This window comes from Falco rusticolus, chromosome 5 (genome assembly GCF_015220075.1).
Source record: "Falco rusticolus isolate bFalRus1 chromosome 5, bFalRus1.pri, whole genome shotgun sequence".
Classification (NCBI taxonomy): domain Eukaryota; kingdom Metazoa; phylum Chordata; class Aves; order Falconiformes; family Falconidae; genus Falco; species Falco rusticolus.
The window spans coordinates 23,913,949-23,931,161 of NC_051191.1; the positions used below are offsets into that span (position 1 = coordinate 23,913,949).

Sequence of the window (17,213 nt, forward strand, 5' to 3'; positions counted from 1 at the left end):
TAGCTAACTGTCTCAGTACGAAATTCCAGTAGATTTAAAGATCTGGGTGGTTCCTCATTTCTGACGCAGCGCTAGGTTCACAGCCAGGCATTGGTAGGCTTTCAGTTATAACAGGATGAAAATTACATTCACCATCGCTGGCTCAAAGTGTAACAAGGTGCATCTTTGGATAAGAGCAGTGTTCTGGCATTGAGGAAATGCCAGCAAAGACACAGGCCACGTGGTTTTCTAATACACATGCAGTAGGTCAGGGCTGAGTATTAATGGAATTTCAACTTTATAGCCCATGGCCTTCTTTCTGATTTCTAAATTCTGAACTTTCCCTGTGAGGATAATTAGGTGTTGGAGCAGCTTGCCCAGGGAGACTGGAATCTCTGTCTTAAAGGATTTTTCAAGATAACTGGAAAAAATGTGAGAGAAATCTGATGTGAATAGAGTGCTCAGCCACTCTGAGCAGAAGGTTCAACTGGAGACCTCACCAAGGTCCATTCCAGACTAATTTCATCTGTCATTCTAAACAGGTTGCCTGCTTTGTGAATCTGCTGTTTCCATATGATGTGTGCACTGTTTAGAAGTTGTCACATTTTTGTTTGAAGAATTTAAGTATTTTAATAAAGTTATTTGCCTTGAAAATTACTTTTTTTTATGATGTGTAGGCTGCAGGTGAGGTTTGAAGGAGGCCTGAAAGAATAGCAAAATATGTAGATAGCAGTCTCTTGGAAAAATGCTGTATGCTGGACTGGTGGTGTTGTCAAGAAAAATATTAGCGATTCCTTTCCGAATTTTCATCTAGAGATTCATAGATTATTTGTTTTCAAGGAAAATACGATTTTTATTTGACCTTCTACATAGCGCATGATTTCTTTAGTATCTTCCTCCTGTTCTGCTGTTTGCTTTTTTTTTTTTCCCTTTGTCTGCGTAAAACACTTTTGCTTACCTTGCTTTGTCCATTTTGTTACCAGTTGAGCTATGAAGAATATGCAGTGCAGGCATTAGAATTAGTATCTTTGAAACTGGCTCTTTTTGAATACTGTTTGTGAATACTCGGTTACTAGGCTTTTGGAGGATGTTTTTTTACCTGACCTTCCCAGTATGCACGTTTTGTTTGCTTGTACTTTCATGTGATGGCCTGGCAATTACATTTTAAGCGCTTTTGGACTTAGATTGCTACATTTCTGAAATCTTGTTCCATTTCAATGTATGCATGTCATCCAATGAAGATGTACCAAGTATAGTTTGAAACAAACCAAAGCACTAAAAACTGTTGGCAGTCCTTTACAGGCCCCAGTGCAGGTAAACGTTTACAATTTTTAGGCGTGTGGTTAAAGCTGCATGGAGGGTATCAAACCACTGAGACCCAACAGATGAGACAGTGTCGTCTCAAGAAGTGGGTATTCTTTGTCCCATTTCCTTTTAACAAGATGAAGACACTTAACAAAATGCGAGTCTTCCTGTATTCTAATCGTGACTGTGTATATTTAATAATTTAATATTTCTACTGAACTTTTAAATAGATTCAAAAGATGCCAAAGATAACAAGGAAGCATCTGGGAGTGAGGATTTGGAGTTGGAGCTGGAGAACCTGGATATTAATGATGATCCCCTGGAGTTAGACTGTGGAGATGAGGCAGAAGATCTTACAAAAAAGCTGCTTGATGAGCAAGGTAAAAAGAATGGTTTTTAGGAATTCTTTGGTGTTCCCTGGTGGCATTTTTTGAGCTTGGTGGTTTTTAGTCAGTATGTAGAGTGACTTCAGGGAGATTTATTTAGTTATGAAAGTAGTTGCTAGAAACCGTTAGGATTGTGGTCAGAAATGCAATCAAAACGAGACATTTGGCTACAAGTGAAAAATACATGGAGGTTTATATAGTGAAAGTTACTGTTGCCCTCATACAGCTTTTAAAAAAGAATGTGGAGGCAGTTGTCTGAAAAGTGACTAGAAAGGAGTATATAGACTTCAATGCATAAACGATTTTTTCATCAAATGTGCTTAGGGTACTAATAAATTGTTTTCTGTTTTTAACTTCCCTTGAAATCTATGATTCATCTCTGCCTTTCTGTCTTGTTATTCATTAAAGACTTTTCTTTTGATGTTACAGCTTTACACAGCAGTATTTAAGAATTCTAACCTCTAATTATGCGTAAAGGGCTGCAAATGGCATCTGTGAAAATCTAGCTGTGTTAATTTTACTAAGGGAAACAGCAGCAAAATGATTCTTGAGAATTTTTCTTATGAATTGCAAGTTTTTGTTTCAGTAGTACTAAATAGGGGTAAAGCAGGTATTGAGAGCTGTATAAAGGAGCAAGTGAGGAGTTTTCTTTGAGCCCAGTTGGTAAGACCCATCGGTTTTGCTGCTTTGGATTTCCAAGGGCCAGTGCAGATTCTTTTAACTTCTGAAGCAGGAAACTTGTTCTGTGTTTAGAATGTGTGTGTGTATGGGAAAAATCACATCTAGAATTGACTGGCTGGAGATTCTGTGGTTTAAAAGTGAAAATCCTACCTGATCTAGTGAATTTATAATCTAATCATCCTCTTGCTTGAATCTGCATTGGTCTTTAAAAGCTAGGAAGTTAAAGCCAGAACTTCAAGCCATGGGGTTCACAGTGAAAGCAGAGAAGTTCAGACCCCGGCGAACGCATGTGTATCAGTGTTTAAAGCATGGGTTCATCTGATCAGGCTCATGAATGGATCTGTCAGTTCGGGCGTTGAGTAGCTTGAACAACTGAAAGTGCAAGTTTCTCTCAGGTGGCAATACGGATGGGTTAGGGCATGTCAATCTTTAAATTGGATGACTCTCTCGTGTACCTAAAGTTAGATGAGCTGAAATTCATCTTGGGACTATGCTGGTCTGTGACACCTCACAGATTCAAAGAAGTTAGCTCCAGAGCCAGATCTTTTCAGACTCCTCCTGAAAGATGGAAAGGCTGTAAGGGACCTTTAAAGCAGTCTGCCTGCCCTGCAATAAGCAGGGACATCTTCAACTAGATCAGATTGCTCAAAGCCCCGTCTAGCCTGATGTAAGGTGATGACTTGGGGTGTAGATTTCATTGACAGAGGAAATAAGTAAATTACAGAGGGGAAAACAGGATAAATGGGGTAGACAGTCCAGTCAGACAGTGGGCACTGCATATCTTCTGTTACTTCTGCATCACTTGTCACTTCAGTCTTTTCTCCCCCATCCAAATACGAGGCAGACAAGGCAGTTTTCCAAAGTGTATGTTTTTAAAGCAGGTCTGCCCTGGTTGGAGTCTATAGTTAGCTAAATTTAAGATATGACGTGTAAAAGGAAAGTTGATGCAGTTAGTTGAAGAGATTTGCTTACCAGGAATTCAGCTAATTTATTTTGTTTCTCTATTGTGTTAACTTTGAGTGAATCTTAATTTTCTTGTTTTCAATATGCTCAGGGAAGAGAAAGGGAGCAGATAGCACTGGAGCTGAAAATAGTGGCGGAAAACATGCTGCAAGAAGTGAGTTTTGAGGTTATTTTTAAGAGAGAAGGTAAAATGGTAAAAATGAAGCTGTGTGAATGAAGACAAAGATGCTAAGTAAGGAATGGACAGGGTGAAAGCCATGAAGGGTACTGGAAGCATGAAGAGTGATGTTAATACATATTGATCTAGCACCAGTTTTTATAAGGTTGTTCAGCAGCAGAGAAGATGTGTAGAAGGAAGTATTAAGTCACAGAATCACAGAATGGTTGGGGTTGGAAGGGACCTCTGGAGATCACCTAGTCCAACACCCCTGCTAAAGCAGGTTCACCTAGAGCAGGTTGCACAGGAATGCACAGGAATCTCAAAGTCAATCCTTTTAATTTTACTACACTGTTCAGAGAGCTAGCAATCTATCAGAAAACCTATCAGAAAAGCAGGAATTGAAGAAAAATCTAAAAATAGTCATTAAGAAATATTTTTTGGAGTTGTGAGACTGGCTTCTGAACACATTCCTCAGTGAGGCTTTGATTCAACAAACAAGATCTTTAATACTATGCCTGAGTGTTGTGCAGAGAGCGGGATCCAGCCAACAATTTGCTTATGGTGTTGGTTTATACCATCTGAATGTGAGGGCTCCTGCATCATCAGATTCATTACAGAAATTTGTCTTACAGAGGAATAGCTACTAGCATTACAAAAGCAATTCTATTTCCACTGTCTGGGTGATGCTGTACAAAGTAGACTGAAGCTTTCAGGCAGAGTGGATTTTCTAGGAGAGAGACTGCTCTAAGTTTAGAGTTTTGCAAAAAGTAAAAAAAAGATGTTGCCAATAAGGGAGCCAGGGTTTTCTCAGAAAATGTATGTGTGTAGGGAGAGGGGAAGGCAAATAACTGTTGTTGCTGAAGTAGAAGATTGTTTGATACTGATCGTTGCAGGAGAATGACTTCAGTAAGTCCTTAGTGTCTTCTAATGCTTTCTCAGTTCTGCTCCCTGGAAGTTGCAGGGTTGCATCCATTTTTGGTTAAATATAAAGGTGTTTAAAAAGAAAAGAGATTTACTTTCAGTCTCTGCAGTGATCATACTGCATGATTTGATCTGCACCCAGATAGACTATCACAAATAGTCTAACTGTAACTGTTACACGTAACTACTGGTAGTAAATATTTAAAAAGAGGTAATGCCGTTGTAAAAATGTGGTGGTGATGAAACGGTGGAACTCAAGAGGATCAAGGTGAAAATCAAGAAATGAGTGATTTTTTTTGCACGAATTAAATACCTAGAATTGTCATTTGCCTTAGAGAAGGAAGCCATGACTGTTTCATTTCCTGTCACTGTAAAATTCTTAATTTTCTATCTTAAGTCACAAACCTGATTCAGGTACTATAAAAGAGCCTTTCCACTTCAAAACTATCTGTGTACTACGATGAGAAAGAAATACTTAGAAATACGGTTTAAGAATATCTGTGGCCCTCCAGTGAAGGAGAGGACCAGTGAAAGAATAGCTGTATTTGGGAACTGTTGAGATCGAATGTGGTAGCGGGGCATCTTGAAAGATTGTCTTGGAAAGTGACTGAATTGTCAAAGACTTATTTTTTTTAATTTATTTCAAGAGCATTGAGTCAGTTTGAGTAGAAGATTGAGGTGAGACAACTAATTGCTCTGAGGGAAAAAGGGGAAGATAAAAGAATGTTCTGAAGTGTGCCTATAAATACCTAGATGGAAAAATGCCTTAAAACAAGACTTGCTAGTAAAAATTATCTGGCTTGAGCTGTTGCATGCATCCTAGTGAACTCCAGCTCTGATTAGATGGATGATGAGAGTCAGGGTTCCATTAGCATTTAAAACTTTGTGGTAGTCTTTTGTCTGAGCCACCTGGAACACCTTCCTTTTTTCTGCCTTTCTTAATGAACCCTTCTTTCTTGTTCTTCCAACTTCTAGTTGCCTGTGCCGGAGAGGAGGAAATGTTGTCTGCTTTAATCTCTAGTACCTTCAAGACTGGGAATCTGGCAGTGTTCCTTGGAGCAATGCTTAGCATTTGTCTACCTAAGCTCAACCCCTGCCCCTAGCAGTTTACAAAAACAAGAAAAAGAAAAAAAAAAGTCCTACAGTGTAGCATCTTTGTTATCTCTTTGCCTTTCAGTAACTTGAAAAAGGAATGGGTGTTCTCATGCTGGTTTTTCTTACTGTTTAGTCTGTAAAGACATAGTGACTTCACCAGGTGTTGGGTATTTTGTAGTTTATTTGAGTGTGATTTCGACCACCACCACCATATTCTCCTCTGAAGTCTGTGCCTGTTTTCCTTTCACATACGTCTTGGGTACTTCTGTTACTACTGAACATCCTCAAACTGAAAGAAAACCAAGCTTCATGATGATCCTTATTTCAGGAAGTAGTGTTCTTTAGTGTTCCTTTGGCTGAGGAAGGGTTCTTTCTGAGTGTTTGTGTTATAATTCATTGTTTTGACCTGTGTTGTGCTATAGAGCAAACTAAATGCCTCTCTAGTAAAATCTGGACATTTTTTGAGGCATACTACGGTTTTCCAATTGGAGGGTAACTAGGGGGATTGGTTTGGTGAGATCTTTACAGTTAATGTTAGAAAATCTGGATTTCAGTGGTAGAGTTGGCCTGCAGTCTTCTACCTGAGTAGTGTTATTGACTCAGTCAGTAGATACAGGTCACTGTCACTGCTCCCCATGTTGCTAATTACACAGAAGCATTTGCTTGAAAAACAAGTTGTCACTTGCCTTGCAATTGCTACATGATCAACCCTCCCTTCTTGTTGCTTTATGGTTCTATACTCTTGTTTCTGTAAGCTGAAGGAATTAGGTTGGCCTCTAGCTTTTAGAGCCTCAAGTGAAAAGATGTCAAGAGCATACCGGATGAAAGAATGATCTGAGTGGACATTTTTGATCAAAAATTCTATTCCTCCTGCAGAGCAAACATACATGAAAAAGTAGAATCTTCAGTTGCATTAAGGTGTTTGGGGTTTTTCATTCCTGTATTATTTTCCTTCATGTTTGGGCTTTCTTGTGGTCCTCCTTTTATCACCTCAAGAAGTTACCATAGTTTTCTAGGAATATATATTTGATGATGCTGCTGACAGTATAAATTAGGAGGGAAGGAACTTCATTAATACAAATACAGGTTTTGAAGGTGATACTTCTGACTTTTGTCAGCCTGGACAATTAATGGATTTATTTTTTTTTTGCATTAAAAAATGAAATTTTGTATTCATCTTTGTATCTTATTTTTTTGAATCTGTGGATGAATGTTTAACTGATCATTACAAATGCATTGTGTTTTGGGAATGTGATTGTAAATCATGATATTTCATAGCTTAAAGATGTGTGCTGCTTGTTTATTTCACTCTGTTAGAACAAGAGGATGAAGAAGCCAGTACTGGATCTCATTTAAAACTTATAGTAGATGCTTTTCTCCAGCAGCTTCCAAACTGTGTCAACAGAGACCTCATAGACAAGGTATAGTCATAGTTTTCATTTTTTCCACTCTTAAAAGCTATAATGCTAGATCAAATAGATCAGAAATAAAGATTTGAAGTTTTGGAGTTTAGCGGTAGCTGAATTAATTTTTAACCTGGAGGAAATACTTTCTTTTTCTCACTTAGCCATTGCCCAAATACCATGTGATACTGATTTAGTCTGGCCATTTTCTTACATGTGTGTTTGTTTTGGAAGTAGACTTGACTTTTTCCTTTTTTCCTCCATTACTGCCTGACAAATTACTCTTCATCTACCTACAGCTGCTTTCGTCCTTGTGTTCATTTAAAGAATCAGTCTGTATTCCTGTAACTGGACGTGTTTTCTGGCTATGTCAGTTCTAGACAAAAATGAAGATTTTTCTTTCTGGTTATTTTTAAAGCAGCTGCATGTAACAGCAATAGCTCTAAAAGATGCTTTTGAAAAGCATGCTATATTGCTTTAAAAAAACCTACTCCATTAAAGGTGAAGTACTGTATTGACTATTCTCTTTATAGGCAGCAATGGATTTTTGCATGAATATGAATACAAAAGCGAACAGAAGAAAACTAGTACGAGCACTTTTCATAGTGCCTCGACAGAGGTAAGAACTGAATTGGAACAAGCTGGATCCACCCTTTGGTTATTTAACTTAACATATGATATATGTGTATATTTTTTAACTGCTTAAGTAACTGAAAACCAATGTATGTTCCAAGTAGCATTTGTTTATTACTGATGTGCACTTCTGGACCAATTTATGCTAGAGCCCCAAAGAAATATTTAGGATTCATGATGAAGCAATTCACACAATATTTTGCCACAGCAGTGTAAATTCTTTTAATAATTACTTCCGTTTTCTGGTACTTGCGTGTTTATAGTGAATCTTTTCATTACTTTTTTTTAACCATGAAACCAACAAAACCTACCTTCTATCAAAAAAGGAAAATATATTTAATTCAGGAGAACTTGCACCGCTTTATGTAAGAACCTGTGAATAGTTAGAGCACAGTGTAGTTTAGGTAGGAGGATTTTCTGTGGTACGTTAATTCTGATACAGTACATAGTTGTTATAATAGCCTTGTATCTTCTGCAGCAGGAGAGGATTCCACACCATCCAGTTTAGAGAAAGCAAGTAGAATAGTTTGAGCCTGGCCTCTTCTGTCCGTGTAGAGTTTTGCTCTTTTTCCTTGTCTCTCTTTGTGTAAGCAAGGTCCCTGCACTTCCAGGAAGAGCCTTGCTTACAAAATGATTGCAAATGTTAAAATAAAAATGTTAAATTCATTGGAAGAATAATATATTTCTCTGCTCTCTGGTAAACTTACACCTTTAATAGGTGTAACTTAAATAGGTGCAATTATGAAGGAGTCGCTCTTCCAGCTCCACCTTGCCTTGTTTCTCCTGGTTGTTTTGATCCTGATTTTAGTTTCAAGTGTTTCATCAACATCTTGGATATCCTGTTAAGAGTTCACACCACTTGGATTCCATTCCCTTTTAACACTGGGGGAAGAAACATGGTTTGAGTGTCCATTTTGTCTCAAAACTTGTGTAGACTACTGCTTTGAATAAACACTTTGTTGTGGTGTTTTCCTTTTAATCACTTCCTACACTGTGTTTTCAACCTTAATTCTAGCTTATTTCTACACTCCATCTGCAATAAGCATCTCCTGTGCTAATAACCCTGCTCTTTTAGCTGTATATAAAGCAATGGTTTGTTTGCTGACCGTATCCATTAACCTGACTCTTATGTTGATACTAGGTTTTGCAGTTAGATAGTACACATAATCTTCCATTCTCTTATGCATTCTTTTCTCTAAAAATTAAGGTTTTGACGTCTCAGTCTTTGGAGGCTTTGATAGAGGCCTGATTGTGCCTGAAATATGACTGATAGAGGAGGCAGGCAGCTGAATATCTTCTGTGCTAGACATAACTAGGTGCTCTTCAGTCCGAATGACGGTGTAGAGGAAATGATGTTTCCATTTATCAGCCTGCTGGTAATCATGAAATGCATCAGAACACAGTTTGAGAAGAACTTTTTTTTTTCATGGTCTATGACATCTGCAGCAATATAAATCAGCAGGATGACTTAAATTATTGTCTTCAGCTCTACCATAATAGAGGATTTTCCATGTTTGCAAAATTAAAAGGGGCTTGTTGGCTGGTCTGTGAACATACAGTAATATTTGTACTACTGCTCTGTATTTCTTTCTGGTGCTGTGGATTCCAGATAGGTTAAATTGATTGTTAACTCTTAGAATCTCCTTGAAGATGCATTATTTTTTTTGCATAATCCACTGCAGTGTGCTAGATGATAATGATCTGAAGGAACTTGTTGACATTGTCCCCAGTGGAAGAGGTTTTTTCAAAGAACAACATCATAATGGCTTGTAAATCCAGCAGCTTGGTTTCATAGATACCATGAAAGCAAAAGTTAAATTCTTTTGTGTATTGTAGTACTTAAAAAAAGGAGATGTGTCTTTGATGAGGCTGTACTAGGAACACAGTAAGTTCCCAGAAACATATATAGTCTCCACATTGTTGCTGTCCTCCCAGTGGTAGTTTCATTATCCCACAAAAGTGTTTTATAATAATTTTAAAAAGATTAATTTTTCTGTAGGAACTAGTAGACTAGTATAGATGGTGTGGTTGGCTCAAGAAGCTGCTATCTTCGTGACAGTTCAATTCTCTAATAGTTGGAACTAATACTGAAATGGCTCAGCTGATCTTCTCACTGTTGCTTTTTAATTATAAATATTATTGTTAATATTAGGAAATATTAATATTCCACGTACAAAAAGGTATTTTAATACCTTTTTCTGCTGTCTGCTCAGAGACCTACTGGACTAATTAATGCTCCATCTTCCAGCTGTAAGATCTGAAGTTCAGTAGCGTATATCTGCCTGTTCTTTTGCCTGCATTAGTGGTGCCTGTCCCTGGACTACTAAGCAGGAGAAACAGGATGTGGACTGAGCTGCTTGTTCTGAACCACAGACAGTTGCATTGAAAATACCTGCTGAATTGCCCATAGATGCAGATGACTTCAAATGGCAATCTATCCGTATTATTTAGATTTGCTTTATTACTGCAGTTAGTAAAGGAGCAGTTCTGCTTTCTGTCTTGAAATCAACGTTTATAATCCTTGTGGAATTGTGTATATGGCACACAGTACTAATGGCTGCTATAAAATGCTACAAATTGACTTAGAAAATTATATAATACACTGCTTTGAAGGTTTGTATGCTATGTTTTGACAGTGGTTTTGCTTCATTTATCTCTTCATTGAGCCACAATGGTATGTCTTTACCTTCCGTTATTGTTGCTGCAACTGGTTTTTACTAATTCCAGGAGTTTGTGCAATATCCTTCTGGGATACCATGGGAGAAGAAAGCTTGTTGTGTTTATGTCCTGGAGGAGGTTTTTTTTGTGGGGGTTTTAGGTTTTGGGTATTTTTGTGAAAGACTCAGAGGAACAGTGTCCTTTATAGGGTGTAGATAAACCAGTATATTTTCCAAAGCATTTAGTCTCCAAGCATGTAAGATAATGCTGTCCAAGTCTAGCTATTATGTTGGCAGCAGTAATAAGGTGTTTCAATAACCGAGTCAGTTCTGTTTCTACTCTTGAGAGATCTTAAAGAGTTTTAGGAAATGTGCAGGGACAACAGTTTTACCAAGAAAGTACAAACTGGTTTCATGTAGGAGGAGTAAGGCAGACACCGTAAAGTTGAAGTCATTATGCAGTGTTGCCAGGGAGCTTTCTCGCTGCTCCTAGGGTTGGATAGATTGGGACAAATGCAGGATTCTTCAAGACAGAAACCTGAACTTGACAGAAAAGGACAGTGTTTCCTGAACTAACTGTAGATTAGTGTTAGTATACAACATCATTGCACTGCTCTGTAAAATACTTATGAATGGATGGCATTTATATTTTCAGCTGCAATCTGAACCTCCAACCCAACAGAACAGAAAGCCTTTTAAAAAGATTTTTCAATGTTAGCATACAAGTGGCTTTCAGATTTTCATTGGAGGATTGCTTTAAAACTAATGATTAGCCTTTTAGTTCAGGACTACATAGTTTGCAATAAAGTGACAATACAGTGATTTAACCCATACTGCTTGCAGCTTTAGGGTATTTATATGTAATTCTTTGCTATCTAACTGAATTATCTTCCTGTACAGATACATGTAATTATTTATGTTAAACTGCATACAGCAATTCTGTCACATTTTTCAGCTTCAATGTGCAAAGTTTAAAATGCTTTAAATTCAAAACAATTCTAGCCAAATGCTAAACAGTAAATAGGAGTTGTGGCTTCTGATTTTTTTGCTGTTGCCATCTAGGGTGATCTCTGAAGTTGTGAGTTTACTAAGGAAAGGATCCGTTGTTTGCCATTCAGAAGTTTTTAGCATTATCTTTCACTGTTATTAATTAACTGCTTCTTGAGTGTTGCATATTTCTGAGCATTTTAACTGAAAAAATTGTAGTCCTGTAGCTCTATATCCTGAGAATCCTCAGGTTCTTTTTGTTCAATTGAACGTGACTTAACAGTATTTCAGTGGCGTGTCTCATTTAAGGATAAAACTGAGGGATGTGCTTGAGATCAAGGAGTTTATGCCATGGCAAAGAAAGAAAAGCAAAAAGTGGTTATCTGGCAGCGTGCAAGGTCCGCTGCATCATTCTCTTCCCACTGAACAGTGCCGGTGGCAGTTTGTACCTGTTCAGGCCCTGTGAATACGCTGCATTTATCTGGTTTATGATTATTTTTCTGAGGCAGGAGTTCTTGCTGTGTTACTTCATTCTTTAAGCTGGCTTTCTGGGAGCATCCCAGTTAATAAATGTAAAAATGCCCCTTCAGTCTTTCTGGGTGTAGGTGTTTTTTATATATATATATATATATATAAAAAAGTACAAAATATATATATATACTTTCTGGATATACAATTTTCTAGAGAGATTGCAATTAGGACTTTAATTTTGAGTGAAGTTGTTTTATTTTTCTGAGGTTTTTTTGTTTTGTTTAACATTTGAAACTTACAGGAAAAGATGTACTCAGCACTGAAGTGGAGTCCATGTGATCCAGAGTTAACTAGATTTAAACCCAAAGTGTGTGGTCAAAATGACAATGGTCAGAAGTAGTGGGGTTTTTACTGTGATACTTTATATTTAGGATGCTTAACAGGGGCTTCAAAGAGTAACTGACTCATCCCTGATGCTAGGTCTTGCTTCATAATGTAGAAGAGTAGGAAGGGAAAGCAATCCCGTGGGATTCCTGTTGGGTTTTTTTAATTTCTCCCCGCCTTCTCAAGGAAAAGAAATGCTTTTGGAGAAAAGAAAACCCGGTTTGATAAGCCTTTATGCAAGTACCAGTAGATGGTGCCACTGATCCTGTGAGAGCTCCACTTCTGAACATGAATTTGTGTCTCCCCTGTGAGAGAGGGAACAGATTCAATCTCTGATTGCCAATTTCACTGTAATTGACCTAAGGCTTTTCCTTATTATATTTCACCTATTTCTAAATACCCAGTCTTGGTATTCTTCCCCATGAAGAAACCTTTTGTATTCTGTAAGGGAATAACAACAATGTGCTCTAAGACTTTAATTTTCCCCCAGGTATGTTCACTTTACACAGAGATGAAATTATTAGCTTTCAGCAGGCAGGTACTTGTTCAGACCAGAATAAAACTTTCAGCTGTTTCTCTTAAAAGAGATACCATACAGAAATCCCCTCAGTTCAAATACACCTCCTCAATTCAGCCAAAGTCCTTTCTTAGTTGAGCTTTTGTAGGTGTGTATGAAGTAATGAGACTTTCACTTTTCTGAGAGTTAATGGCTAAATGCTTAATAACATCATAGTAACTTGCTGTGGCTAGTCGTTCGTGACTGTGTGTTCCAACAAGCTTGAAAAATGTAAATACTGCTTCAGTTATCGATTAACAGGAGAGAATAAAAACTGTTAAATAGGTAACTGGGCTACCTGCAATGTTTCACCAGGAGTTTTATGGCTGCTTCTTCCAGGTAGTATATTCTGACGCTTCTAATCCACAGTTGAAATAAATAATTATCCCTCTTTCTGTGAGTGGATATTAAAGATCTTGGAAATGTCTCTAGTGACATAGCAGTAGAAAGGAGAGGGGAGGTGGTCGAGTATTCTTTGTTTTGGGGTTTTTGTCTTTATGCTCTTCCAGTTTTACTTCATGCCAGGGCAAGCTCAATGTATCAGCTATGCTTTTAGATTTTTTCTCTTGGTATTTTTTTTTCTTTTCCCTAGCAGTAGGGAAAACCTTAAAACTTCATAAAGTGTAAACTCAAGATCCATTTTTCCCTTATAGGCACTTATAGGCAATTTCTCACTTGAGGCATGCAAATTTAAGATGTTTCTGTACACTTAAAACAGTAGGCTCATTCTGCAGTTCATGTGTTTGGAGCATTGACTTACATTCTGAAAATAAACCAAGAAGACTTCTTTCAGCTCGTTAAATAATATTACGAGGCCTCAGAGTGCAGTTGGTTTCTCTGCATTTAAGTGATACATACACATTGACACAAAGCAGCAGTGTTACGTTTTGTGTCCTGTTACAGGATGGTGCAAACCAGGTTTAAGAGCACTTATCCCATTTCTACAACCAGATAGTCTTTGATGGAAAGGAACAAAGTACAAAACAAGGAAAATACAAATTGCCCTCCAGAATTCCCTAAGGGAAGTATGCAGTACTTTGAAATGGGTATGAAGGCATATAATCCAGGAAAGAAAAAGAAAATAAGGAAAGTTCTATAGAAAATTTTGAAGTAATGTTTGTGGGACTGCTAGCTTAGTTTTGGGGAACAGGGTTGCCACATCACATCTGCTGAGCTTTATTTTATGTAATAACTACTGCATTCATGTAGAAGTTCACTGCCTTAGAAATAAAGATGTTTTTGCCTTCCTGGGTATGTCCGCTGCTACTCAAAAAAAAAAAGTGGTAATAAATGGAGTTGTGGAAGAATTTTTCGTTTTGAATGTTGAAATGGGTTCTGAATTTTGTTTGTATCTGGTGATTTCTTAAAGGTCAAATTCTGTAGGTAAGGTGGTGTTTGGCATTTCACCTAAGGCAGTAGTTTTGAAAGGAAATTAACTTCGAAGGATTCCAGTAGGATGTGGTGGCATACCTTCTTGTCTTGTTGTTTTTAAATGATGCTGCAGTCTGAAGTGTGAGCCCATAAAACTGCATGTACGTAGTTCTGTCGGTACACATACATTCATTCTTGTCACAAGTAAAGTGGTGCCCATATTTGTAGACAGAAATGCATTTCTGTTTATAAATTAGTTGTCTATTTTATAAACTCCTTTGTTTGCAGGTTGGATTTGCTACCATTTTATGCAAGACTGGTTGCCACATTGCATCCGTGTATGTCTGATGTAGCAGAGGATCTTTGTTCCATGCTGAAAGGGGATTTCAGGTTTCATGTATGTTTTGTTGATTCAGTTTTTTGCATTCAGATTAACCAGTCTGCTAATAAGTCATCCCTTGGGGAATAAAATAACATTTGTTTTTATGTTGATACTAATTCTTAAATTCAGTGAATATTTGTCAGCCAAGCAAATTTGTTCTAGAATTACAATTTACCATGTATGCCTGCATATATATGTATTAAAATGAACTGTACAACAGTTGCAAACAAAACAAAAGTTGCAAAAATTAGAAACTGCTTTAACAGTAAGTGTTGAGTCTTCTGTAAATTAATAAGTTGCATTCAAAATGAGAACCAACCTATTCTAACAACAGGTTCCCCACTACAAGGTTACTTTTCTAATGTAGTTGTTATTATTGTAATGTAGTGCTTAAGTCAAATTATTTTTTACAGTTTTCATCAACCAGAATTTTATATTCCTCACAAACGTATTTTGTGGCATTGTTTCTTCCACATTCTTCTAAGTTCTGTAATCAAATCGGTTATGGTGCACAGTGATGATTCCCTCACTGTTTTCTGAGATTTATGGCACAGATTTCAAATTTTTTTTCTAATACTGCTGTTAAAAACGTGTATGAATTGATCAGATGTACTGAAGTCTTAACTATCTGAAGTTAAGCTTTTTCTGTTGGGGAGAAATACCATTTTTTATTTTGTGGATTATGTTTAGAGGTAGATATAAATTTGTACTTTGTTAGTAAAATTATGCTGGATGTCAGTAATTTTAAAAAGAAAAAAAAAGTCTTTACTTTATTAACCTGGCTTGAAAAAGCTGCCAATGTTTAATATTTTCTTATGGACTATACAAGTGGTCATATTCATATAGAGACTGTTTGTTGATTTTTAAAATATAGAATCTAGAATATTTAACCACTACTTAAAGTGGGGGTGGCCAGGTGGATGCATGTCTATAACATTAAGTATGTCAGAGGACTTCAGTATTTTGGGGGGATGGGGAAAGAAAATGAAAAGCTTCTAAAGAAACAAGTTTGTAGAAACTTTTAGGAACCTCAGTGATAGGTAAAAACAGAGCATAAGGAACCACACAAATACCAGACACTGCTGAATTCCCAAGCTTATTGTACACATTCAGGTCAAAGTAATTTCTAAGAGGTAGGTATTTTTGAGGGCCTAAAATAAAACTTTTTTTTTCCCCTAGGTAAGAAAAAAGGACCAGATCAACATTGAAACAAAGAATAAAACTGTGAGATTTATTGGTGAACTTACCAAGTTTAAGATGTTCTCCAAAAATGATACTCTCCACTGTTTAAAGGTTAGTGTTGTGACAGTCCTGTATTACTGTATGTGCTGATGTTGTGTCCTGTTCCCCTTCGTATCTCTGTTGATGATGTTATCCATTAATTCATTGCTTAAGATGTTTTAACCCTAATGTCTGCTGCTACTGTATGTGAGGAGACTTTTTTATAGCTGTTCTAGAAGTTAGAATGTTTTAATTTTTGTAGTGGTAGGAATATACTAAAATAAACTTCCACCTTTGGACATAATCAAATTGCTAATAATTTTCTGTGTGAAGTGATGGTAGACATTGCTACTTATCTACTAGACATTGCAAAACTTTCATTATGTTGATCTCAATTAATGTTTTTACAGAGAAAATAACAGTAAGGGGGAGAGGTTAAAGGCAGAAAGTTTTTCAGTGATGCAAGGAAAGGCTTATGTGCCATTTTAGCAGATGCTTCTGTTGAGGAACAAAAATCTGTGGAAAGCATTAACCTCTAGGCATATAGTCTCGATTTGTATGCTGTTAAACGTTCAAATTTATCCTTGATGTCAAATACCAAATTAAAAATGGGTTTAAAAAAATAAAAGTGCCTTTCATAAAAGGTGGTTGAAGACTCACTTGAATTAAGATGGCTTCTGGTGGGAATAATTTCATTTATATGGACTCATTAGGTATTGAAGCTGAATGCTTAAATAGTTACTCATAATTTTTCTTCTCTCATCTATAGGTTATTGTAAAATGCAAAGCTCTATTAATTTGTAGTTATTGCTTAACTTAAACAATACAATTCAATTAGATGTGCTCTGAGGTTATGGTGTCCTTTTGCAGTATTATTTGGTGATTTTCCAGTCTAGCAGCAGGAATTTTAAAGGAGATGTGCCTGAGTTGGAAGGAATATGGGAGAAATTACAGTGTTTGTTTTAATATTGTAGTCTTTTTATGCTAGACTTAGGAACTGTCCTGTGTTTCAGCCTTCTGGAGTCAGAATTTGGGGTCTAGACAGTTCTTATATTTTTTTAATAAGATGAATATTTTGGGTTTTGTTGACATCTGATCAGTAAAATCAATTAGCGGTTTTTTTCTTAAAGACTATGGAATGTAAAGTCTGGTAGATACAACTTACTGTTTTCTGCAGTTGAAAAAGATGCTTAACATGCTGTGTTTTTACATAAACATATACCAGATGCTTCTGTCAGACTTCTCTCATCACCATATTGAAATGGCATGTACTCTGCTGGAAACCTGTGGACGATTCCTCTTTAGATCACCAGAATCTCACTTAAGAACCAGTGTTCTTTTGGTAAGAGGAGACTCATCGTCTTATGGGGGAGGGTGTCATGCACTTAATTAAACCAATTCTTCTATTTTCTGGCTTTGTGAAGTGGTGTCACTGTAACAATGATTGTGACTAATATCTTAATTGTCAGTTACAATGTTGAAACAATTGTAAGTGAAAACTTTCATTAAGTTTTATCTTGGCTGCTCAGGGAGGATAAGATTCTTTAATAAAAAGAAGACAAGTATGGGAGGACAATGAATCAATTTTCCTGAAATCTTGCCTTTTCATTGCGGAATGGGGTTGAGATGGACTAGTATTATATATGTGCGAGTCCTGG

At 36.9% G+C, this 17,213-nt stretch overlaps 1 protein-coding gene across 3 annotated transcripts in view; it reads left to right on the top strand.

Annotated features, from left to right (window-relative positions):
* Nucleotides 1-17,213, top strand: part of UPF2 (UPF2 regulator of nonsense mediated mRNA decay) — a 68,075-nt gene that overhangs the window by 15,840 nt on the left and 35,022 nt on the right. For all 3 annotated transcript variants that reach the window (XM_037387453.1, XM_037387454.1, XM_037387455.1), the window contains exons 6-11: nt 1,515-1,664; nt 6,808-6,911; nt 7,427-7,512; nt 14,241-14,349; nt 15,514-15,627; nt 16,781-16,897. In XM_037387453.1, the coding sequence (XP_037243350.1) occupies nt 1,515-1,664; nt 6,808-6,911; nt 7,427-7,512; nt 14,241-14,349; nt 15,514-15,627; nt 16,781-16,897 (680 nt within the window). The remainder of the gene's footprint in view (nt 1-1,514; nt 1,665-6,807; nt 6,912-7,426; nt 7,513-14,240; nt 14,350-15,513; nt 15,628-16,780; nt 16,898-17,213) is intronic.